The sequence below is a fragment of the Protomyctophum bolini genome, assembly GCF_963924005.1.
Source record: "Protomyctophum bolini genome assembly, chromosome: 19".
Taxonomy (NCBI): domain Eukaryota; kingdom Metazoa; phylum Chordata; class Actinopteri; order Myctophiformes; family Myctophidae; genus Protomyctophum; species Protomyctophum bolini.
In genome coordinates this window covers 19,213,915-19,240,931 of record NC_137880.1, presented here as the reverse complement: position 1 = coordinate 19,240,931, position 27,017 = coordinate 19,213,915, and the positions used below count along the sequence as shown (strand labels likewise).

General features: G+C 44.6%; 1 protein-coding gene across 7 annotated transcripts in view; it reads left to right on the top strand.

Moving 5' to 3' along the window:
• Positions 1–27,017, top strand: part of ptprk (protein tyrosine phosphatase receptor type K) — a 126,703-nt gene that overhangs the window by 22,706 nt on the left and 76,980 nt on the right. For all 7 annotated transcript variants that reach the window (XM_080790763.1, XM_080790760.1, XM_080790758.1 and 4 more), the window contains exon 2: positions 24,603–24,725. In XM_080790763.1, the coding sequence (XP_080646889.1) occupies positions 24,603–24,725 (123 nt within the window). The remainder of the gene's footprint in view (positions 1–24,602; positions 24,726–27,017) is intronic.

The following is a 27,017-nucleotide window of genomic DNA, read 5'->3' as shown; positions in this document are numbered from 1 at the left end:
GAACAGTCAAAATGTTAATGTTGAGATTATGTTACAACCTGAACTGAATGGACTAAAGGAATATACAGCATAGAAGAGAAGGAAGGAAGGAGGTAGGAAATAAGGATGAAGGAAGGAGGTAGGAAATAAGGATGAAGGAATTGGAGACCGGAAGGAAGCAGTTGGAGACAGGAAATAATGAAAGAGAGGAAGGAAGGAAGGAAGGAAGAGGTGAGGAAAGGAAACAAAGAAAGGAAGGACAGGGGAGGAAAAGGCGGTGATGGAAGCAGACATTTTGAAAGGAATGAAAGAAAGCGAACACGGCAGAGAAATGAAAGGCACAGAGAAATTGATGGCATAAATTAAAAAGAGAGAGAGCCCATGACGTTTTGTGCAGGAATGCAGTTTTAGCTTCCATAAAGCTAGAAGCTCTCAATACCGCTTATTAAGCAGGGACTCTGTGTGTGTGTGTGTGTGTGTGACAGGGTGATATATTGAAACACACCTCCACGGAGCAGCTGTAATGATGAGGTAGGGAGTAGAGAGTAAGAGGTGTCGTCTACCTCCGACAGAGACACACACATGCTGTATGTGTGCACGCACGCATGCCACGCACGCACCGTATGCATGTAGACACACACGCGCTAAGACACACAGGACTGAGGCGACTCCTTTTATTGTATTTTTCTGAGGCCAGCTTGTGTCGGATCAGAGGGAGACAGACTGGGGGGGGGGGGGGTTGAGAGAGAATGCTAAAAGAGAGATGAATTTGTTGTGACTGCTCTGCTGGACTCAGCTTTCCAACACCACGTTCTGTTAAGTTCACTTTTTTCCTCTTCTCTTCTTCAGTGTGAGCTCCGGGGTCAACCATGCATACTTATTACACATTTATTTCCAGCCAATAAACAGAGTAGTGGAGGGAAAGAGGGAAAATGAGAGAGGGATAGAGGCGGCAGCGAAAGGAGAGAGAGGAGAGGTAGAGTCAGAAAGAAGAGTGGAGGAAGATTAAAAAGGAGAAGTGGAAGGGGGGGGGGTGATGCAAGGAAAGCGTAAATGCAGACAAAGAGAGGCAGAGAGAAAGTGAGCAGACAGAGAATGGAGAAAGAAAGGCAGATTGAATAGATGAGTGTGATTTATCTATAATGAAATCAGCCCGTGAGTGCGTACGGAGGAATGTGCACCATTCAGGCCACAGACGGACTTGGGTAGTTTAATATTCCAAAGATCAGCAGGCGTACATGCATTCAGGCGGCTGCAGTTAGGTGCCTGTAGCTACAGCATCATCATCATCATCCTTTTTTTCTGTTTTAGGACGTAATCTTTTCTTTGCCATTTTACCCACCTCTGTTGACAGCCGAGATTGGCTGTTTAGATGAAAGCCACAAATGGCTTGCGGAACTCCCACAACAAAACAGATTTTTTTTTTTAGCAGTGAGCTAAAAATATTTTCTTTGGATGGGAATGTGAGGAGCCAGCTGGCGTGTTTTCCTGCGGTGTAACTAAACTGTGGGATCTGGGATCTCCTCTCCTTGTTTGAAATTGGCCACGTTTCTTGGAGGCTTAGGGCTCTTTTTAAAAGCCCAGCCTTTCTGTCTCATTCATCATAAATTGTCATGTCCAATGTCCATGACAATTAATGACAACATTGTTTCCTCAACCTAGCACTGAAGATGAACTTTTTTGAGCACAACAATCACTGTTGGTCTCCCACTCCCAACAAATAGAGTTGGAACAACATATGTCAATCCATCCATCCATCCATCCATCCATCCATCCATCCATCCATCCATCCATCCATCCATCCATCCATCCATCTCACCATCCATCCATCCATCCATCCATCCATCTCACCATCCCCACATCCGTCCATCCGATCACAGCTCATCTCTCTCTATCTCTGCTTTCTCTCATCCCTTCCCATTCACTCTTCCCACTCATTACCTTCGCAGTTGTTGCATATGTAAATAAACATCTCACATCTAAATGATATATAGTTTGAAGGCGTGGTGTGGTCTTTACAAGTGAATATGCCCTGAATGTTGTAACTCTTCTGACCTTCAAGTTTCACCATCGTCTTCCAACAGTCTGAAATGAAGGATATTTTGGTTTGTGCACTTTTGTTGCATTGTCTGCATCAACAGCCGAGGCCATTATAGTAAGGCAAAAACATGGGGGTATTCTAATAATACATTCAGATGCATAATACATTGTTTTATTATAATGTATTGTAATGCAATATCCGTAAAAGCCTTTAACCAGAATCTCCATGAACTAACAAATTGTTGCAAAGAAAATGACCATGATGCGGACTGGTGTCAACATCAAAATCAGTATTACTTAAATACAAACAATTACAAACTATCATAAACTGCCATACTCTGTGCATTACTGTTCACAGTACGCAGGAGGTTGTGTGTGTGCTTGCATTTTAGTCTGTCAGCAGTGGAAGGTGGATGGCTTTTTATTTGTTTTGCATCTGTACATGAATACTATAGCAAAAGGATTCCAGTATGTGTTGTGTACTCACGCTTTTATATTCCTGGTCTGCAACCGTGACTGCGGATCCAGGATCGGACTATACAGCCACCAAAAGACTCACAAATAGGAGAAGATGGTCATCATCGGACACGATGGACAACCACAAGACAAGAAGTGTGTGTGTGTGCATGCACACATCCTCTTTCTTTAGTTTTTTAAGTGGTGCAACCACTTAGCTTTGTGTGTCTCTGGCTGCCTGGCTGGGTCTGTCCGAGCGAAGTGTCACTGTTGTGCAGCCTATCACACACTAACAGTACAGTTAGTGACAGTACAGTAGAGGGACCCCCTGGGGACCCCCACACGGTAACTCTGTAACTCCCAGTTTCCGCGGACCCCCCGGGGACCCCCACACGGAGTTGCACCACTTACTTTACACAGGTGTCAGTCCAGGCACACGTGCGCCTGTGGCTAGAGTTTTACTCTTCAAGTTGTTTGTTGGAGTGGACACACACCCTGGCATCACATCACACAGCACAACATGCACACACACACACACACACACACGCGCACACACACACACACACACACACACGCACACACACACACACACACACACACACACACACACACACACACACACACACACACTTGTGTATACACTTGCATAGATTCAGTCCAATGCAATTGAATGCAATACTCTGGGCAATGCATGTGTATGTGTTCACCAGTATGCACATGCGTACAGTCGTGGCACACACACACACGCGCACACTGCGCGAGTACACGCACGCACACTGCGCGAGTGCACACACACACACACACACACACACAATTCCTGGTCCTATCTCTCCCTATTGAAGCAGGAGCCATCGTTAGAGGTGTCGTCCAAAGGCAGCAGCCAAATCTGCCCAGCTCAGCTGCTACAAACACTGTACCTTCCAATTTTTCTCTGTGTGTGCGACTGTGTGCGTGCGTGAGCGTGTGTGCTTTGTGTTAAACCCTCCCAGGACTTCACAGTACATCATAGCAGTGTAACTTTTTTTAGGAGCAGGATCAGAGATTTTGGCTGTACAAACATTAACAAATCAAAGGACGGAGCCATGCAGCGATGTGCTGTGATAAGTGCACGGCACGTTCACAAGGTTGTCTCTTGTTGCACAATTGTGCAGTCATATGAGAGAATGACCATCCGTCTCCGGGGGGGGGAGGGGAGGGGGCGGTGAGGCTTGGACTGCACGGCCAAAAATGATCCCAACCGTGGGCACATACAGTATACCTGCTGGCTTGATTTGGAACGGAAACACCAAAATCCCAGTTTCCTAGTGGGAACTAGCTAGCTGCCTGCACTACTAGATATAATTGTTTTCATTTGTTTATTTGCATAAAATTAAGAAGGATTAGCTCGTCATTTGATATTTCTTCACTTGCTGTAGTTCTTTCATCTCTTCTCTGTCTCGTTCTCTCTTCTGTCCCTGAGTGACTGTATCCCCCCGTCTTCTCGCCCTCTCTCTCTCTCTCTCTCTCTCTCTCTCTCTCTCTCTCTCTCTCTCTTCCATACAGTCCCCCCTAGCCTGCGGGAGAGAGAGGGATGGAGTGGAGGACAGTGAAAGGAAAATGATCCCTCGCTCGCTCACTCTTTCTCTCCCTCTATCGCTCTCTCTCAGCATCACAAAGCCCCATGTCCACTTTGATTACTTACATTAAAGTGAGCAAGAAAGACACTGCACAGTGCACACTGCTGTGTGTGTGTGTGTGTGTGTGTGTGTGTGTGTGTGTGTGTGTGTGTGTGCGTGTGCGTGTGCGTGCATTCTCTGTGTCAACAACCAAACAGGGTGCTGATTGTTGTGTAACAACCAAATGTCAGCCCCCGTGTGACAGACCAGCGGGGAAGCACCAGCACTCTGTGCCTCACTGTGGTGAAAGGAAATGATGAAGTGATGAGGAGGGTAGACTGTAGAGGCCCGGGATGGAGAGACGCTGTGAGCCAGGCGACTGGGAGGAGAGAGGAAGTATGGATGACTGCATGAATCACTGGCTATAGGGATGGATGGATGGATGAGGGTAGAACAAAAGCAAATGGGGCCAGACTGTACTTGTTTTCTATTATCGAGGTCCCAAACTGTTCACAGAGGGAACTACACACACACACACACACACACACACACACACACACACACACACACACACACACACACACACACACACACACACACACACACACACACACACACACACACATTTAATTACTTGGCACACTGTGTAGCCTACGTGCCATCAAGGCATGAGAGAAAAAGCCCGCCTGTGTCTGATAGAGGGGGACACAAGAGGTGGGGGGTTGGTTGGTGGCATAATTCTTGTGGGAACACACACACACACACACACACACACACACACACACACACACACACACACACTACAAAGAGCAGCTACTTTACTTTGTTCCAGCTTGTTAAATAACTTATTTGATCATTTCCAGTATTCTGTCCTCCACGGCCACTTTACGCCCAAACATCACCGACCACTTTAAAGCAATCGTTGTCTGAAAAGCCACTCAAAGTAATATAGATTTTTTAACACGAACATTCATTTTATTGATGGTTAGTTAGTTAGAGGGCACAACAACAGTCTGAGTGAGTGACTGTTGAATTCAGACGTTCCTGTCCTACTTTGTTAATAAATATACACTTGCTGGAACTTCAGCACCCAGCTGCAGAGGCAGTTTAATAAGACAATGTACATTCAGGAAATGTATTAGATTTCTAAAGACAACCAGAAAGACATTTTGAAAACATAAATGTGCCGGTTGCGAATCGTGACGCAATCGCCTATTTTTGCTATTTGACATGCAACACGGTACAGTGAGTGCACAGGGCTGAAGTGGGTTCAGGTCCTTTGATACATTATATCATGATAATGGTAAATGGTATATAGTGCCTTTATGCAAGGCGCTTTACATAGATGTGTGCATTACATTCACCCATTCACACACATTCACACACTGATGGCGGTGGAAACCATCCAAGGCACCAACCAGCACATCAGGAGCAATTAGGGGTTCAGAGTCTTGCTCAAGGACACTTCAACACTAACTCTGGGGGAGCCCGGCTTTGAACTGGCAACCTTGCGTTTACCATCCAGCCACTCTACCCCTGAGCCACCGCCCCTCCGCCGATGATGATGAATGCAATTCATTCTTCACTGGACCTTTTTGTGTTCTTCCTACCTGCATTGCGAGAAGGGTGAATTCTTGCTTATCTTTAGAGGGGAGGTAGGGAGGGAGGAAGGGTCCAGGGACTTTCTACAGCATTAGTGTCCCCCCGTCCCCCTCCATGCGAGCTACTCATTTTTGTTGTCCTTCAGTGACCATTTGAATTAATCAGCATCACAGTTCACCTCCGGGTGTAAGGTCAATACAGTGGCGAATTCTTAGGATTGGGTCAGTGTGTCCACGCTTCATTGAGCCGACTCTACCCCTCCCCTCGCCAGCCCTCGTCCCGCTGTTAGTGACCCTCATACTCGTGTGTGTGTGTAGAGCACAATATAGGGTCTGAAGCCCTGGGGCAGTAGGCCATAGACACCCCCCTGCCCCAACATTCAGAGCCTTGCAAATGGACATTTAAGGGTCAGTGAGATATGTCCTCATGCTGACATTTGCTTTCGCTTTGGGTATGTCTTATATAAACTCATCTAACTCCCTCATGCTCCAATGCTTTAGTTTTCACTGCAGACTTGACCGGATGTTCAGATATCCTGGGAAAACCTATTCCTAATCTCAGTAGGTTACTCCCTGTTTTTAGTTGTATTTTTCACCTCAGGGTTTGTCCTGTGTTTAACTGCTGTGTTACCGTCAACCCTTCTCAGATATTTTGATCTAAAACATATCTATATACAACTATATAGTTGTAAATCTCTGAACTCTGATTGACACAGACATGTATTGTTGACATCTAATTCTGTGGTATCAGAGACTTTGTTTGACCACATTTAGCCACTGTAATTGTGTTGGAATTTCTTGTTCCACCGCCGCCGTTTGAGTTGTGCGCTGTGTTGTGCGCTGTGTGTGTTGTGCAACATGCCAGAAGAAAATCCATAATTTCAAATATGTATATTGTTGTTGCCTTGGTGTTCTAGACCCCCCTCCAAAAGCTAATATTTCGACGTACACTGCTTTTTACTTTCCATTCCATTATTTGTAACCAGATTATTTTTTTTAACACAGATTTCAGAGTTTTGATTTTATTTTATTTCATCGTATGACTGTGTCGCATAGACGATCTACAAGCTTGAGCTTGTACAGTAGATCTGCTATTATCACTCATTTGAAAAGTTTCTGACTGCATAGTGACAGCAGACGGTCTATAACAGACAGTCTATAACAGACAGTCTGTAACAGACAGTCACAGATGCAGCTAGCGAAGGTTTTCCTGTAGGAGTGAGTAAGTGATGAGCATTTCAGTGTCTCTGGGATCTCTGCATTGGCTCGTATTTGTCATTTGACCTCAATAAACCGAGGATAGAGGACTCTGCGAGGAAGGGAATACATTGTGTAAAATGATTGTGCTTGATGGCGTGGTCCTGTGTGCGTGTGTGTGTGTGTGTGTGTGTGTGTGTGTGTGGGGGGGGACCTCTGTGGGTGTGTGTGGGTGGCTGGGTGCATCAAGGGGATTCAAACCATTGACCTTTCACTCGCAGTCTTGTATCTGTATCTGCTATTAATCAACAGACCAGCCCATATTTGTTTTTTGACCTCAATAAAATCAGAAAGAAAGACGGAGAGACAAAAAGAAAATGGGAGGATCTGTACTTAACAATGCTGTCTGGTGTGTGTGTGTGTGTGTGTGTGTGTGTGTGTGTGTGTGTGCGCACACACCCGAGGCAGTGTTTTGTAACCTGAATATGACTCAGAAACCGGTTCCCTCATTTCCGGCTCAGAGCTTTGTCATTTAACAACACACACACACACACACACACACACACACACACACACACACACACACACACACACACACACACACACACACACACACACACACCTATTGTAGGTAATTGGTGTCTTACTCCCTTGAGCCAATTTTTGCTCTGACACACACGCACGTGCACACTCTTGAAAGCGTTTGCATTACGGGAGAGTAATAGAATTCATTCAGATTAATTTAATTTGCCAGCCCCCCAATTCTGAAAATGGCTGATCTGTCCGAGTGGCTGCTGTCCAAAATGTGTGCAAAAACGGAGAAACATGGAATAATGTTTGTCTGTCGCTCTGTCTCACTCACTCACACACACACACACACACACACACACACACACACACACACACACACACACACACACACACACACACACACGCAGAGTATTTCCCCTGTTGTAAAGTGTAATAACGGCTGTCCTCAGGCCAGTTACAGCTATCGTAAAGAGTCGACAACTCCCAAAACTCATTTAGCACACGCTTGCGTGCACACACACACCTACACACACGCGCACACCCACGCCCATACACATACAATACAGCCATGAGCCTGGAGGTAGGAGGGGTGGAGGTCCCCACTTCTCCTCTTTCACCCTCTCAATCTCTCTTTCTCTCTCTATCCCTCGTTGTCCTTTTTTTCCCCTGCCCCCAAGTGACGTTTGACCAAGTTTTACAGCTGAAGGTGATAACACAAGCACACACATCCCCCCCCCCGCCCTCCCCACACACACAGAGAGAGAGGGTGGGAGGGAGGGAGGTGTGGTACCATTTTTGCCTCAGGTAATGCCTCTGTCCCTCTTGGAATTAATATCGACAGACTAACAGTTTTATGACAAGTCAGCAGACAGAATATTGTCGCAAGATCGGGTCTTGTAAACTGAGACTGATCTTGCACTTGCCTTTCCCACGGGCTGATCACGCCGATGCATGTAAATGGTCAGGACAGTTGCTGTAACTTAATACTAGATTGTATTGACGTGCACAGGTACCACTGAAGTGCCACTCTTTCCTGACGACTGTCAGGATTGCAGATTTATGTGGAGATTTGACAGTGTGCGCTGACAGCCGAGGCTGCCGAAGTCTTTAACCCATGAAGTACCCAAGGCCGTTTTCTGTATCAGTGTTCTCTCTAGGTCGTCCTCAGACGAGCCATTGTTGCTTCCAGTCATCCCGGTTCTCCATACATCTGGCCAGCTCGTTGGTACTTTGCACAACTTTTTTTCTTTTCGTTTCTTGGTTGTATTTAACCATTTGAGAACCCAAGCATCCATATCTTGGGGGGAACATTCACTGAAAATAGAAAACTTCTACAAGCTACAGCTTGTGAGCTTACAGAACCGCTGTTTTTGGCGAAAGTATTTAGGTGTAGAGGGAAATAAAGAGTGTACCAAGTACAGAGGCGACCCTGGTCAACTAAGTATTAGTTTACTAAGTGGGGGGATTAAGTGGTTAAAAACACAAGTGCTGTGGTTTGGGAATAGATACTTTACTTCCTACTAACGGTGAGTCACACAGCGAGATACCTACTGGATGGAACTGCCTCCTCTAGAGTGAATGGAGTCGCTGCCAGCGCACCACATTTTAAATGTTCATGTGGTGAACATGAATAGCATAGGCGGATTTAACCCCCCCACCCCACCCCACCCCTCCATACAGTGGTCTGTTGGTGTACTGTAAAGCATTTTTCTGCATATTGACTCGTGATAATATCAAGGTTTCCTTTTACGGTTCATGTCCTAACGACCCGTGTCAGATTTGCGTTGTAAAGATCGGCTCATCAGCGCGGAATGTAAGTGTATCTTCCGGAACGTATGCTTAAATGGCTAGAAGTACGTTATTTGTTAGCAATTTCACATCTTAAAAAATAAAATAAAAACTTTATGTAACCAGTAAAAACCACATTGAAACTAAAGTCTATTTTTTTAAGTGTGAACTGGCCAAGAAAAGAGGCAAAATAAGTAACACTGCAGCTCAGCCAGCAACAATAAATTCAAGACATTAACAGGACAGACATGTAACATTCATAAACACAGTACCCACTAACTAAGAAGTATACAGCCCTGAGGGACACCAGTCAACACAGTATGGTTTAGCCTGGTGTTTAAGATGTTTCCACAGCTGTTTTGCAAGATGCAAGTCATTAAGTTTGTCTCATTTGTTTATCTCTGTAGCTATTCTCTGTAACTATGCATGGACACCAGAAACTCAGAGTTTCATATACAAACTTCTATAGTCACAGTCATCAGGGCATATACCAACACTGTCGTAGGACTAAACTCAGACAGGATGATGCACAACACACAAGCTCACAGGGAAAATCGCACGGCAGGGAAAACACACCACTTTTTGGAAAATAATAATTACAATAATTGTAGAGTAGGTGAGGAGGGTGAGGGTCCACAAAGACAGTTTGAAACAGGTATGCCTAATCTGGCCCCTGCAGGCAAATACAGGTAAAGCTGAACTAAACCAAACCAAAACATTCACATCTCTCTGTAGTTGCTGAATCCCAGCCTCTCTTTCTTTTTTATTTCTCCCTCTGTCTATATCAAACACTTTAATTTCCTCTTTTCATTGGCGTGTCTGTATTTTTGTCTCTTTCTGTACGCGCCTCTCTCTTAAGTGCTGTTTCAGGTTGTTCATTGTGTGCCGGTGTGGAGAGTTGGCCTTTGTGCGATGGAACAACAGAAGTGCCACTGCTGCACAAACACGGGACCGATACACTAAATCCAGCCTGCCGGGCCGGTGGGGCCGTTAAGTCGCTCATCCAGCCAGTAAAGCGGTCAGCCGGACAATTGAACAGGCCGCCAGTCAGTCCAGTCGTGTCACTAGCGTCTGTGCTGAGTCGCTAAGCTAGCTCCTACAGATTTAACCTGCTTATGGCTCTCGGCTCTCTCAATGTTGTCTCTTTCCTCCCTTTTTCCCTTGCTGAAATCGCATACAATTCCTCTTCTTGTCTCTCCTCTTCATTCATCCCTCCCCGATCTTCTCTGCTTCTCTCTCTCTCTCTCTCTCTCTCTCTCTCTCTCTCTCTCTCTCTCTCTCTCTCTCTCTCTCTCTCTCTCTCTCTCTCTCTCTTCCCCCGTTGCTCTCCTCAAGGCTTTCCCAAAATCTCCTCATTTCTGACCCTCCATCTGGCCTTACTGTGTGTGTGTGTGTGTGTGTGTGTGTGTGTGTGTGTGTGTGTGTGTGTGTGTGTGTGTGTGTGTGTGTGTGTGTGTGTGTGTGTGTGTGTGTGTGTGTGTGTGTGTGTGTGTGTGTGTGTGTGTGTGTGTGTGTGTGTGTGTGTGTTTGCTCCGCTCTTATCTTGTCCACCAGACCTCTTTTTCAGGCCAAAACGTCAGCCGTGCTCCGATTGGCCATAGAATACAAACACACGTCTGCTGGCTCTCTGATTGGCCTGTTAATCTTACATTTTCTCCATTGGCTAAAAGAGCGTCATTTGATGATCGTCCTCTGTTCAGCGGCAAGTCAACGTGATAAATGTTTCACATTAACGTTGTGGGAAGTGTAGCTTGTGGTTCCGGGTAGATGTAAACGGTACCACACCCATTTGTCAGTTGAGTTTACACAGTAAGAATCCTCAGTGTTAATTTATCCATGTAAAACTCTTACGCTCTCAAGAGTTAAATTAATACGCTGGATTTTGTTGTGTGCTACAACAAATAACAATCACAGCCGCTCTGGCTCAGAGAAAGAAATCAGTATCTCTACTCTCAACGGTCTAGCCCCAACTGGTTGTGTGTGTGTGTGTGAGAGACTGTGTGTGTGTGTTTGTGTGTGTGTGTGTGTGTGTGAGAGACTATGTGTGTGTGTTTGTGTGTGTGTGTGTGTGTGTGTGTGTGTGTGTGAGAGACTATGTGTGTGTGTTTGTGTGTGTGTGTGTGTGTGTGTGTGTGTGTGTGTGTGTGTGTGTGGAGGAATCCCGATGAGCTCACCTCCACAAAGCAAATGGTAGCCCTCACCTTGGCTGTTTTAGTGTCATGCCCAACCTTTCACAAGAAAGTAGTTTGCCGTCATCACTTTAAGGTGCCTGGCGGCGAAATGTCAGTCGTTTCCCGCTTGCTACACTGCGTCTCTTCCTCCCATGTTTATTTGTGTTTTTGTGCCTGTGGAGTCATGCTATGGTTGATGTACACCAAGGCTTTCAGGTTTTTAAGTGTCTGTAGTGTCTAGTGCGCCAGCCTGTATTTTAGGTCAAGTGGGTGACGGGGAGTGCTAGCTAGTCGGGAATCTGCCAGCCAGTCGAGACTTGTTGTGGGGATTTCTTTTTTCTTGTTAACTCGACAGAGGAAAAACCAACTTGTCTGAACTCCGAACAATGTATTTGTGTGTTTGAGTCCAAGTCTGACTCATAATTCACAACATGACTCTCTCAATTTGAATTGTTATGGAATGAATCACAGAGGGATGTGTTTAACATAACATTAACAGCAGTTCCTTTCAGAACTGGGTAATGCCGCAGGGCTCCAAGGTATCCAAGGTGTAAAGAAATACCTGCTTTATACTCCTACCAAAGACACAACCACACATAACTGTAACATCCATTTGGACACTCTTTGGAGCCAAATTGAGTCACTGAGGCTTGTGTGTGCGTGCGTGCGTGAAAACAAAGACTGAGGTAAAGAAAGAGAGACATTTGGAGGCAGACAGAAAGAGAAAGAGGGGTGGAGAGGGTGAGGGAGAGAGAAAACGGTGAGGTGGGTGAGGGAGAGAGGTATAAAGAAGTGAACAAAGGAGGGGTAGGGTGGGGAGAGGGGGTCAGCTTTCCTGAGAACGAATGAAACCTGACTCTCTCCCGGGGTTAGCGTGAACTCATTCACAGACAGAGAGAGACTGGATGAGGGGCTGGAGAGAGTTCGGGAAGGATCTCCCAATTTTCGGTTACATGTATTCTCTCTCTTTTAGTTTAAATTTCAATTCAAAGAGGCTTTGGCAAATTGGCAGACATACGTTTACATTGCCAAAGCAAGTGTGAAATAAAAAAACAGCAGTACATAGTAAAGAGATATACTATATAGAATAAAGAAATGTGTAAACAGAGCTGTGTAACTTGTGTACATGGAAATAAAAACGATTTTTTACTTTTGTTGTTGTTGAAATATACATATACATTACAGGTAGGCAGTGGAGATAACTTAAACGTCTCTATTTCTCTCTCTCCCCTTTATTGCCTAATCTCTCTTTCTCCCTATCTTCTCTGTTTCCCCTTATATCCTGTTCAGCAATCTCATTTCTCCCCCTGTACCCTCCTTCTCCCTCTCCTCTCCTCCTGCCTCCCTCTCTTGCCTTATCGTGCAGCCAGTCGGTTGGTGTGTGAAGTCATTTTAAATGTCAGCATTTGAATAGTAACAGAGATTAACGATGGAGAGATAGACAGAAAGGGAATAAGAAGATGGAGGTGAGAGGAGAGGTGGCATAAAAATAGTGTCTGTGGTACGAGCGCAACCCTATTCTAACGGCTATCTGTAGAAAGGCACGCACGAACGTGCACACACACATCCACACACCAGATGTTCCGAAGAGCATGGCAGACAGGATTATAAAAAGGAAATGGACAAAGAGACAGACAGAAAGGAGAGATTTCCTCACATTGGTGTGATATATTTATGGTTTCAGGGGTCATGTTGACCCTTGTTGGCTGCTTGAGTATGAAGCCATCGTGAGGAATTTAGCAGTTTTCACCCGCCTGGTTGCACACAGTAACGGCACACGTTGTAGATCAGTGTTTTCAAACTTTTTGTGCCAAAGGTGGTTGTGCCTTTGGGCCAATACGAATTGTCCCCTAGGTGCCACAACAGGGATGCCAGGTTGAAATTTTGAAAAGTGTATATAAAATATATTTTGTAGGTATAGAATTTGCCTCCGTATTAGGAAATGACCGCACTCAGAGTACAGATAATTAACCTTTATGGATAGTTGATATTGCAATAATAATGTGTTGTTGACACAAAATCCCAAGGCACACCGTCACCTTGACTCTCATGGCTGCACCGCAGTGTCGCTTTGCACACACTGTTTGGAAACCAGACAGATAGAGAGAGATATTGTGGAAACCACTAACCACTGGTATAGACAGATAGAGAGAGATATTGTGGAAACCACTAACCACTGGTATAGACAGATAGAGAGAGATATTGTGGAAACCACTGGTTGGACAGATAGATGTGGCACCTTCAGTACACTGAAATCTGGTAGTAACACTCCACAGCCCACACACTACAAATGTTACTGTTTTCAGAGGGTTGCATTTCCAAGGAGGAGAGAGCGACGGAGACATTGTTTTGATAGACACATTTTACAACTAAATACAAGCTTTTTATAAGAGTACACATTTTACAACTAAATACAATCTTTTTATAAGAGAGAGTACTACGTGCAAGTTGCAACCATAAACCCCTGGAGGTTCTTATAAAAGCAGCTTAGAAACCTGAGAAAAGGTCCCCCTTGTTTTTTATTTCAACAACCCTGTGCTTTATTCTCTTTCCTCGTCTGTGTGTGACTGTGATAAGAGGGCCATTAGTAGGTTGTTCACATCTCATTGTGTTCAGACAAAACTAATATAACTGTCGCTCGCTTTTTTTAGGTCGTCCGAACAGACGGCAGGATTTACGGTTTCGTATCGGTTACAGGCCCCACTCACAGATTATAATCTCTGATTTTACACCTTCTGGCTATGCAGGATGGATGCTAGCCGTCTATAAGTGTCATTTGTGTGTGTCTGTCTGTGTCTGTCCAGAGCTATCTAACAAACCGCTGGGCCGATCAGAGCTACAATTCTTGGGCACACTTGACACATGAATTAACTGAATTTCACATCCCCATATTGTAGGCAAAATGTATTACTCTGGAACACATTGTGGACTTGTAGAGGGATATAAGAAGAGGTACAGACAGAGACATGCTGGGACTCCAGTCAACTAAAGCAGTGGAGAATTTAGACATTCGTCCAGGACCCAAACTAGTGGAAATAGCAGATCTACAAGCTCACGACGTGTCGCTTCGCGTCGTGTTGTGAGCGTGTAGATCGGCTATATTCACTACTTCTTAAACATTTGTTACTTTTATCCATGACAATCTTTTTTCTTTTTTCTTAATAAACTTTTATCCCACGATTTTGCACCCAGTGCCAATTATCTAATGTACTTCTGGGCTCTACACTCCCCTCTGCCAACCTGGGGTTAAAAATGTTTTGAAATAATAATTCAAAACCATGTAGGAAACAAAAAATAAAAGGACCCATAAAAATGTGTCTGCGACCCAGTGTTTGGGAAACGGTGAACTGAAGTAGTTGGGGTTGGTTTAATTGGCCAAAAAGGCGTGAGATCGCCGCCATTGTTGAAATATAAAATGTTCTGTCCAAGTCGATTTGGTTTGATGTTGACGACGCGGCCCCGGTGAGATGTCAAGATACTCTTGACATGTCGGTAATAACACGCAAGCCTGCATGCATTTCAGTCCCCCGGAGGACTAAACCATCACCATTTATTTGTGTGGTGGTGGAAGTAATATATAAATATAAGGCTTGAAATATGCCTGGGATTTGAATTCACAATAATGGGCTGTCTATGTATAGAGTGCAGAGAGAGGGCGGGGGGGGGGGGGGGAGGAGGAGGAGGAGGAGGAGGAGGAGGCGGCGGCTGGGAGAGAATGAGGAGGAAGAGAGAGTATATCGAGAGAGGAGCAGGAGGATGGAAAGGCTCCTCAGAGGGAAGAAACACATTTCTGTTTTTACTGTTACTGTCAATGGAAACTCCTGAATCAGCTGAAAACACACACACACACACACACACACACACACACTCGCACACACACAGGCACACACATGCGTCTCAGATTCAATTACAGTATTGTGAGATGAAGGAGAAATTCTTCAGCCTTCAGCACTTCCAATTAAACCACCGCTCAGAGTGTGTGTGTGACAGACAGTGTGTGTGACAGACAGTGTACGCGCATGGCTGCGTGCGTGTGTGTGTGTGTGTCGGGCATGAACGTGAGCACTCAGCACGTGCGTGCGTGCGCGTGTGTGTCAGTGTGTATGTTTAACAGGCGAGGTGTGTGTGTGTGTGTGTATACGGGGCTTGGCTTTGATGGCGTTGCGTTGCGCTGCAAGGGCCACTGAAGCGTGACGAAGGTGTGTGTGCGTGCTGCCGCCTCTGATGTCACCTTGTATCATTTCAGGCTAATTTCACCTTTTTCTCAGAGAGAGGCAGAGAGAGAGAACAGAAACAATGGTGAAAATGTAAATGGTATGATACAACTTTAGGAGGACTCAAACGTACGGTAGAGGAAGTTCATTTCAAAGCTATTCAATTAAAATAGCTTCATTGGCATTTCATACTCATCTCATACTCAATAATGTCATTCTGATCATACAGAAACCAGAGTGTAGCCACTAAACAACACAAGCTGCTGAGTGAATACTGTATGTTTGTGGAATGGCAATTACCAGCAGAGAGGGAGAGAGAGCAACCACAGTACCTTGGGTGCTCTCATCTCTGTGTCTATTCAATGCTCTCTTCTCTTCTTTTCTCTGATGCACTTTGGCCTAAATCCTTAAAGAGCCATCCAATGAGTGACTGGTATTAAATAGGACATGTACAGTATATGAGCAGAAAACAGGGTCACTCGCCACCATAATGATCAACTGGACTTGGCCCAAATTGCAATGATTTGGAGGGAAAAGTGATTACGTGCTCATGAAATTGGATTTTAATTAAGTAAAATGTAGTCGCTGTCCTTGAGAATGATTCCATTTTTAATTGGAGCAGCAAAGTCTCAAAGTGCACCTCTTCTCTTCTCTTCTCTTCTCTTCTCTTCTCTTCTCTTCTCTTCTCTTCTCTTCTCTTCTCTTCTCTTCTCTTCTCTCCCATGATTGTTTGACTAGACTAAATATCTATTGATCATTATTAAAGGGATTATTGACGGAGGATGAGGGCGCGCAGCGTACAGAGTGAGGGACATTGTACGTAGAGAGTGGAGTTGCAGAGACAAAGAGATGGAGTTTTCTATACTGTAGGTTACTTCATGTAGAAAGTGACTGGTGCGACATCCGCGCGCGCATTTGTGCGCATGCATGGCAGGCAGGCATGCACGGCACGCACGCACACACGCACATCCATCCATGTGTGTATCACAAATTCAATCTCCAGTGTCTCATAAAAATATGTCTCCATTTCCCTCTGTTTCCTTTTGCACTCATCCTTTCCCACCCTTCTCTCTCTCTCTGATCCTTCCTCTGCTGATAATAATTAATATCTCTGCCAGCAGACTAAGTGAAACGCAGCTCTGCTGATAAGTACGAGACGGACACGGAAGGGTGTGTGTGTGTGTGTGTGTGTGTGTGTGTGTGTGTGTGTGTGTGTGTGTGTGTGCGAGACAGAGAGAGAGACTTGAGTATCTGCATGCTTATGGGTGTGTGTCTAACTGGATTACTACAGTGATAGAGTTGGTGAGACTGACTTTGTGTGTATCCAAGGCTTATACTGCACTAGAGTAGAGCCATGTGTGCGTGCTTGCGTGATGCTGATCTTGATAATACATAACCACAGCACCCCAGAGGTTAACTCTGAGGTGAAGAAATAGATGTGTATGTGCCAGACACACAGATATTTTGTGACTTGTAGAATGATGTCTGCTGGTATACGTTATCGTGCTTTGACTCTCATATTACAGCCACTATATTACTTCTCCATCTTCTGCTGCTGTCTTAATGCTGTCTAGAAGTGCTCATGAATCACAGATTTTCATTCCATCATCATGATCATCATGACCACCACCACTCGCTTTTTGCTTCCCAAACCCAGGGGCCATTTTGAAACTCTCCATTCGCTTTGCAACATCCGTCCTCTGTCTCCCGTTGTGCGTGTGTACTCGCTGCATCACGGTAGTGAACAGTCGATGTACTCAAGTGGCCACACACACAAAAACACCACACTGACACATTACAAACCTTAATTGATTATACTGAACAGAACCCAGTGACAGCACAACATAAGGCTGGAACTATGCTGTGATGGCCAGTAGCGATCACTTGGAACCTCATTTTCCGGTACAACCCTGGGATTCTTCCCAGGGCCCAAACAAATAGACGGATAGATCAGAGCATTAGATTATCCTAGTAGGCACCACAGGGCCTCCAATTGATATTTGATAACAGAACTATACATGACATAATCTGAGGATGGCTCTCAAATCCTGTATATCTGTGTGTGCACAAATGTTCATTTGTACACTCACCAAGTTAATAATGGATGAATGAATACTGTTTGACAGACAGAATGAGTTTCATATTGTCATCTTGTTAAAATACTCAGTATACAGTAAAACAAGGTATTAACCATTTAACCCCCTATTGTTAGTCAAACGGACCTGAGTTGAATCTGTACTTGGAACACTTTTGTCCACCTACACCACATCTCTTCGCCAAAAAATGCTCAGGTTCAAGTGGTTATCACTTTTCCCCCCAGACGTTTACATTACATTTCCAATAGGAGACGTTGATTTTATTTACAACTTAAATACAACCTTTGAGGAACTGAGTTATTTTGTGCAACCACACACCTCATATCAGTTACAAATGGATAATTGAACACTGACGATCTTCGACTTGTTCAGACCGGATGCGATAAAACTAATCGCATTGCTTTTATCGCGGGAATGTTGTGTCCGGTCTTCGCACACCTTTAGAGGACAAGGCCATGATAATTAATTCACTGCTATCATAATGACTGAATGATGGTGGATTATGCTGTGTCTAAAGGCATTCCACTGACTCTGTGTGTGTGTGTGTGTGTATGTGTGTGTGTGTGTGTGTGTGTGTGTGTGTGTGTGTGTGTGTGTGTGTGTGTGTGTGTGTTGCTCCACTCCCTGCCCTTGAGCCTTTATCAAGTCTTTCTAATTATTTTATTATGCAAATGAGGCACCATTATTTCATTAGCAAGGCGGCCAATCACAGAGGCAGATTAGGGAGTGATTAGCATGCAGTCAGCCTCTCTCTCTCTCCCCCCTCTCCCTATCCCCCCCCCCTCTCTCTCTATCCTTGTTGGGGGGGGGGGGGCGTTGTAGGGGAAGCATTAATGACCCATCTGGGCACGCGCACACACACACACACACACACACACAGGCGAGGGCAAGCATCAGGAATGTTTGAACATTTTATAACGATAGATGCACCATCTGTGACCATATCTGATTTTAATAATAATTGGGTCCTCTTTAGTTGTTGTTGGGGTATTTGCCAAACACTTGAAATGCCATTCAATGCAATCCATCTCAGCTCTGCATTTAACCACTTAAATCCTCTATACTTATTACTTACAGTATATAGAGCCCTCTATAACTGACCAATGACCATTGAATTAGAATTGTACTTTTCACTCCACACCAAATCACTTTGCCAAAAATAGTGCCAGAAGAGGGATGCTGGAGTTCAAGTGGTTAACTCATTACTCATCCTAAGTAACTGTTCAAACGTTTTTTAACCGCTCCGACAGGCAGTAGTTGGGGTTAAGTGTGTTGCTGAACACCATTTTGACACTAAGCTAGTAGGAGCCAGGGATCGAACGTTCCTATTCCCAAGCGGCCACTCTACTTCGCTCGATCTCAGTGCATACAAAATTATTGACTTGTGACAGAGATGGACAGATACATAGTTGGATGGATGATGGCCCAATGGCAAATTAAGTAAGAGATACTTAAGGTCTCTGCACACCTGGACGCGTTTTTCGGAAAAACGATGGAGAAACTCTGTCGGTTTTCCGAAAAACGCGGAATGGAATGGAAAACTTTCAAAATAACACATTTTTCCCCCCCCATTTTGTTTTGGTTAACTTAATGTTTTTGTAGGTGTTTTGGTGTGTCAACAGCTGATAGCGGTGAGAATGTTTTTTATCAGAGTGGCGCAGGAGCGAGAAATGTTTTTGAAACGAAAGCATTCAGGAAGAATTTAGCAGAAAGGCACAGTGCATTCCTTCAGTGCTGTAGAGTCTACACTACAGTGTAGCCCAGTGGTTCCCAAATGGTGTGTCGAGGCACTGTGCCCTGAGACAAGTTGCCTTGGGATTTTGTGACAATTGTACAAATAGTTTATATCCTCCAAAAATAGCCGATCTACATGCTCACAACGTGTCGAGATGAAACATGGTGTGAACTATTTAAGCTTTTTTATTTTATTTAAAGTGGGCAAACCTTTACAGAGGATATGTGTTATGGAGGGCAGCTATTTAGCATGACTATGAATACAACATGCCGTTTGTGTGTCTTCGACACAAAAAGTTAGAAGACCACTGCAATAAACAAAGCAAAATAGCCTTTGCTATCACGGCCACCCTGGGAAGATTTTAGTGCCATACAAAAATACTAGTGGCAATGCATTAAACATACTCATTTCATATCTGTAACTTTACACTGCGTAGTATGCAATTAAGCAAAAACAAAGAAATACTATATTGTTGTTGTCGGGCAGAAATCTTGTATTTCCATCTTTCGTTTTATTTATTTTTTCTCGTAAATTAACGCTCTACTTAATTATACAAGAATGTCACACAAAAGTAGTGAAAATAGCTGGTCTATAAGCTGACAATGCGTCCCAAGTGACACATTTTCACTATTTTCACTTTTTAAATAATACAAAATGAACAGTTTTCCATCCGACAGCAATCATATATAATGACTTCATGCTCCCTTTGAACATAAGTATCACGGAACACGATCTTCTACCAAGGCTGATTGCTTTTCTTAACTACAGAAGGTAGGGGGGGGGGGGGCGTGTGTGTGTGTGTGTGTGTGTGTGTGTGTGTGTGTGTGTGTGTGTGTGTGTGTGTGTGTGTGTGTGTGTGTGTGTGTGTGTGTGTGTGAGTGTGAGTGTGAGTGAGTGTGCTTGTGTGCGACTAAACAAGGTGGTGCTGTCTTCAGCTGCTGAACTTCAGCGCTATGCCTTGGCAGGAAGTATCCCAAGGCTAAATGTTTCTGCACTTGCACAAACAAGGTCTGAGTGTCCCTGAATGTTCCGCCACTTAGACCACTAAACAAAGACATTTTCTATAACTCTAACGGGAAAATATTTGTGCTCCACCCTCATGTGAACTCCGGGTTTAATCCTCGCCATGAAGGCTAAAAGGAATCTGTTCATGCTTAACGTGAACCTTGGTAAATAAGATTTCTAATCGACTTGACAATTATGCAGATTCACCATTCGCGTTTCCAGTATATTGTGCGCCGCAGTGCTTTTGTATGGAAAACATGGGCTATCTAGCACGAATAGCCCAAACCCATTTGCCTAAAAGTCTGTGAAGTCCTTTTAAATGTTCCGCCACGCTTAAACCAAGGTTGAACATTTTCTCTCCGACTCTCAGAAGAATCCTTTAGAATTAATTCAGAAAGAAAATATATAAATATTCCTCTCTCTACATCTCTCTCTCTCTCTCTCTCTCTCTCTCTGGTTACCCACTGGTTTGTAGATGGAGTGATTCTTGGACTTAATCCCATAACCATTTTGTTTACTGTGTTTGTTGACTGCATGGTTGCTGTAGGCTGACGGACAGGCACATAGAGAGACACACTCACCCACACACTGAGTTGTCTAAACCATGCAGAGGACTGCTTGACAACAAGATGTGCTCTGACACAGACCCTGTGGGAGACTAGGAGTTATGCACCCCCCCCCCCCCCCCCCACACACACACACACACACACACACACACACCACACACACACACACACACACACACACACACACACACACACACACTCTCTCTACAGTACAAATCAAAAGTGTGGACACACCTACTCATTCGAGGGTTTTTGATGTCTCTTGTGAACACTTGATGTTGTTGAGATGTGTTTGCTACAAGCATATATTTGGACTTTAATTTGAGGTGCAGCTAATCAGCGATTTCTGAGGCCTGTAACTCTAGTAAACCTATCCGCTTCGGCAGCGGTAACTCTGGGTCTTGTCCTCACTGCAGAAGCCATTTTCCTTGTGGCAATGGATTTTGTGACCGCATTTGAAGAAACTTTCAAATAAATGGACATGGTCACTTCTATTTGCTCACAATATGTGATAGGGATGTTAATAGTTAATATCAATAAAATGTTACAGTTAATAAGTAATCGAAAATTCTGTGGTTCTATCATTGGGCAGTTTTCTGTGAATGTAATGCTGTCTGCGCACCGGCGTGGCAGTGGAACGCACATGTGGGCTGGTTAAAAGTCCCCCCCCCACCTTGGTAGCCACAGCAACGTCTGTAGTTTTGCATGTGATGTGACAGACGAGACAGTGCACTTTTCATTTCATGCCATTGTCTGGCCCTGTATCGTAAAGGGTCAAATAAATATTTGATTAAGGAATATAATATGCCTTCTTTCAGCAAAATGTAGATTGTTATGCTAGACATTGAGGGAAATCAAGATTATCCGATTTCTTTTACTAAAACGCTCAACAAAAACGCTCAACGATCAATTAACCCGGTTAATCGATCGATAAGCTTATCAAAACTTATCAATTATCAATAATGAATTAATCGATAATTCCCATCCCTAATATGTGACTATCTATTATTACAATTGAGACGGTAACAAGTTGTGAGTGCACACTTCGTGCACAGTTCAGTTGGACAAGTCATGGACCGCGACGCATGCGTGACCTACGCCCGTGCTCCATGGGCACGATACGTCACCGACCCTACTGCTGCCTTTTCAACCCAGCTCCCTGGTTTCCCTGTCCGCGATGCGATGACCTGACAATATACACGGTCAGCGGACACAACATTCACGGAGAAACAACAACACCACGGAACAATTAACAACAACAACATGGAACAACATGGCCCAGCAATGAAAAGACGCCTGATAGTACTATACAAATGGCTGATCTACAAGCTCACAATGCCTCGCAATACAGTAGCCTACCGGTTAAAAAACTGCTACTGTGTGTAGCACACACACACACACACACACACACACACACACACACACACACACACACACACTGAAAATTACATTATTATAGCTTGTTGCATTAAACATCAGTAGAACTCTATATTCTATTCATCCACAATTGGGTTCAGACCACGACAGATCAGAGGGGGAGCATTGGCATCCTCTTAGGGCGCTGCCGGTTGCCCTCCACATGCCCTCACCGTGACTGGAGGGAGCTTGCCGTGACAAAGGACTTAATTGAATTGAAAAGAGAGTGAATGAAGAAAGGCTCGGATGAAAAGAAACGGGGAGCCAGGAGGAATGTGATCCACGGTGCTCCCTGACGGCGGTGGGAGTCACAGACTAGCACCCCCGCCTGCAGGCGCGCACGCTGGCCCGGGTTTGATGTCGACGTGCATCTCCTCCGGCGGGGACTGTCACCGATTTGTGTCCCTCTCTATCGCCTGAGCGCAGATCACAAGGAGGCTCTGCACTGGCCAATCGCTCCTCTCCTCTCTCCTCTCTCCTTGGTCCTCTCCTCTCTCCTTGGTCCTCTCCTCTCTCCTCTCTCCTCTCCTCTGCTCTCTCCTCTCTCCACTCTCCTCGGCCATCTCCTCTGCTCTCTCCTCGGCCCTCTCCTCTGCTCTCCTGTCTCCTCTCCTCTCTCCTCTGCTCTCTGCTCTCTCCTCGGCCCTCTCCTCTGCTCTCCTGTCTCCTCTCCTCTCTCCTCTGCTCTCTGCTCTCCCCTTTGCTCTCTCCTCTGCAATCCTCTCTCCTCTCCTCTCCTCTCCTTTCTCTTCTCCTCTCCTCTCTCTTCTCCTCTCCAGTGTTTGGGCTTCTTTTCCTGTAAAGTTGCTTGTATATATTGGAAGCGGGTTGCGTTTTTTTGGGCTTGTTTCTAAGTGTACTTGCTTATTTAATCCAGTGGTTTGAATGAACGTATTTGTTGGTAATTGGTACATTGCTAAAATGTACATTGACAATTTGACAGTAACAGTAAGCTATAGCCAGCACTTAATACTAGACTACATTGCAGTATATATCATATCTCAATATGACCCACCCCCTGGTCGTTGTGTGCTGTCAGTACAGAGTAAAACATGGTCTTGAGAAGACAGCTGTTAGACCAACAAACATCTTGATTCATATGACCGTGGAGTCCACCAGCTATATCACTCCCAGCTATAGCATCCAACCTGTTAGCTACATGAATCAGCCAGCTAGCAGTAGACAGCAGTGCTGCATATGACTACGCCAAGGCCAGTGTTGCCAAGTCTGCTTATTATAAGCGACTTCTGGCTTTTCTGTAAAGTCGCTTTTAATAGTGGCGGTTGCGGTGTGTGTGTGTGTGTGTGTGTGTGTGTGTGTGTGTGTGAGAGAGAGAGAGAGAGATATGAAAATAGTTGAGAACCACTGGTCTAAAGCAACATTAGACAGTAAAGTTTGACCTGGTTGCTTGTCTCCCTCGCAAAATCTGGCAACACTGGCCAAGGCCCATATCATTGCAGGTTGATTCGTTCGGCTAGCCATTAGCGACATGTGATGTCTGTCTATATTAAGGCCGTTTCCTGCAGATAGCTCACAAGTGATTGGCCCTGGGCTATGATGATGGGCTCAGATGATTGGCTGAAGGCAATGATGGTTTAGTCAGAGGTGACTGGTATTGACCTGAAGTGATGTCTGTCTTGAGATTAGCCTGCAGGTGGTTTGCTAATGAACACACACACACACACACACACACACACACACACACACACACACACACACACACACACACACACACACACACACACAGTGTGTCAGTCGGACAATAAAATAACCCATTCCAAATCCATTTGATAGATAGATTGTAGATTCTCTTCATGCGGACACCATTCCATCTGTAGTTATCTTGACTGAGAGCTCTAAGATAATGTTTGGTAAATTAAAAATGGAACATCCACCACATGCTAATGTCAGAGCATCACATTAAACTGTTACTAACGAGATTATTAACAAACGCTGTGCTTTTTCTCCGCAACGCTCTAATGCCTAGTTCATGCTCCGTCGTACGAGGGTGTCTTTTGCCAAAAATAGCCCGATCGATTGGCTATTTTTGGAACACGCCACTGCAGTGTGACAAAGTATAATTCAGCATTAAAGCTGTTTCGTCATGAATCTTTGATCTGAACATAAATAAAGAAAAGCGCTATATAAGTCTTCTGCATTATTATTATTATTAAATGTATTCTTTTCTTTCCATTCTTCTTTTTCGGTGTAGGAAGTTGCACGTTTGACGATGGCTTCACCCCGTGCGACTACCAGCAGGACCCTTATGATGACTTTGACTGGACGCACATCAGCACCCAGGAGGTGTCATACATCTCCCCACACCTGCCACAAGGTGAGCCTTTTATTCATCTCTACTGTACATCCATCACCCATTCATCCATCACTCCAGTCGCCCAGGTGTTCCACATGCTTAGTCATCCATCGATTGATTTATCAGTCTATCCTTTCATTCATTCATCCTTCCCTCCGTCTCCCCCACACCTCCTTTCTTCATTCTCCTCTCCTCTCCTCTCCTCTCCTCTCCTCTCCTCTCCTCTCCTCTCCTCTCCTCCTTAATCAGTTGTTTTTTCTGCAGGGTGATGATGAAGGGGAAATTAAATCTTTCTGCCTCAAGGCTGAGAGTCTAATTAACGGGATATGAGGTCGTTAATCAACGACAGTGAACAGGGAAGGTTGCCTCCTTTACATGGTAGAACCAAATGTTACAACGCGAGCCGGCTTTACAGCGGAGAGACACTTCAGTGTCACAACGATGACAGTGGAACGTTAACCACTGCCGACCCTATTATTGGGCATGTCATTATTGGCTGCATTCTTTTTTTTAAATCTCTGATTCTTTTCCCAGATTCCGTTTTTGGTCAAAACAAGCTTTAGTCACTGCCCATAACTAAAGCATTGATGATCGTGGTTACACAATCTATATGTTTTGGGTGAATTAAAAGATCACTTCCGGTTCACAGCCTGGGAGTTTTTGGTCTTCAAAAAAGGCACTGGCGGAATAATTCATTCATTGATAGTGGCAGTCAATGAGTTAACGTGTCTTCTTCAGAATTCACTCACTGAAAAACTTGTGGTTGACATTCTTCAACTTAATCCCATAATCTCAAGTCCCATCTGAATATCTCTCTCTCTGTCTCTCTCTATGTCTCTCTCTCTCTCCCTCCTTCTTTCCCGTTATCTCCTCTCCTCTCCTGTCGTCTCCTCTCCTCTCCCCTTCTCTCACGGAGGATTAAAATGGTATCACTTTGTTACCATGACAATATATCAGCATTATTTATCTCCCATGCTTATCATTGTGACAGCCCAGCCCGGCTGACATTTAGAGAAAGGTTCAGTTCAACACCAGGCCCTCTCTCTCACACACACACACGCACGCACACACACACACACACACACACACACACACACACACACACACACACACACACACACACACACACACACACACACACACACACACACACACACACACACACACACACACACACACACACACACATATATATATATACTAGGGCTGTCAGTTCACCTCTATAATCCAATTCGAATTTCATTGCTTCATTATTTGTAATTTTCGAATATATTCGAATATTTACATTGTTTATTTTAGCTCATATTTAGCCTATAATAATACACGTGGCTGGCATGTCTTGTGAGTTTTGGGAAGTGCAAGGTTTTTGACAGGTCTGCCTGCTGTGGACATTGAAACCCTGACCATTACACACGGGCAGACGCAACGATAAAGTCTATCATTCATTGTGAAGCCAGCAACAGGTTGATGCAAACAGACGTGTACAGTAGCTGCTCCAAATGATATTAGCATTCGTCTGTGTCTGCCCGTGTAAACGCAGCATTGTCCCCCCGCTGCGGAGAGGACCGTTGCCCCGTCGGCTAGAATGCTGTCGGAAAAAAGGCCGCCTCCCGTGTACCATAGTGTTATTAAGGAGGACTCCTTGGCGTTAAACTAATGTTAGCTCCCATGCTAACTAGTTGCTACCCTCGTCAGAAACAACACCAGAGATCGGGTGGAAGATGCTGATACCACTTTGCTTGTGCCCGTGGATGGGAAATGAGATTTAAAAGGCTATAGAAGCGTGGATGAAAGGCAAGCACAGATGTGCAATAAAGTTGTGTCATGAGACTGTATTATGATTTTCGTTCTACCGGCGATTTCTGTCTGTGTAGTATACTAGACGTATCTATGCATGTGTTACAAGGGTTTATGTGTCTGTGATTAAAAGAGTTACAGCCAGTAAGCCCGCCCACCCTGTAGACTGTCTCTGATTGGCTTACCCTGAAATCTGGCCCTACGTTAGCCAATCATTGACCTCTTCTGCGACGTGACCGGACGTGCACCTTTTCACATGCAGTGGAAGCGGCCGTGGAGATTTCACAGCGGTAGATTCGTTACTCAATACATTTAGTGAGCGGATAAAATAACATAAAACAAAATAAATATATTAAATATAATTAATAAATGATAAAAGCTCCATTCGAATGGCAATTTTAGCTTTCGAATATATATATATTTTTTAATATTCGAATTTCTTTCATATTATGAAATTCGTTCTGACAGCACTAATATATACACACATACACACACTCCCAATGTAGCCTCCTATAA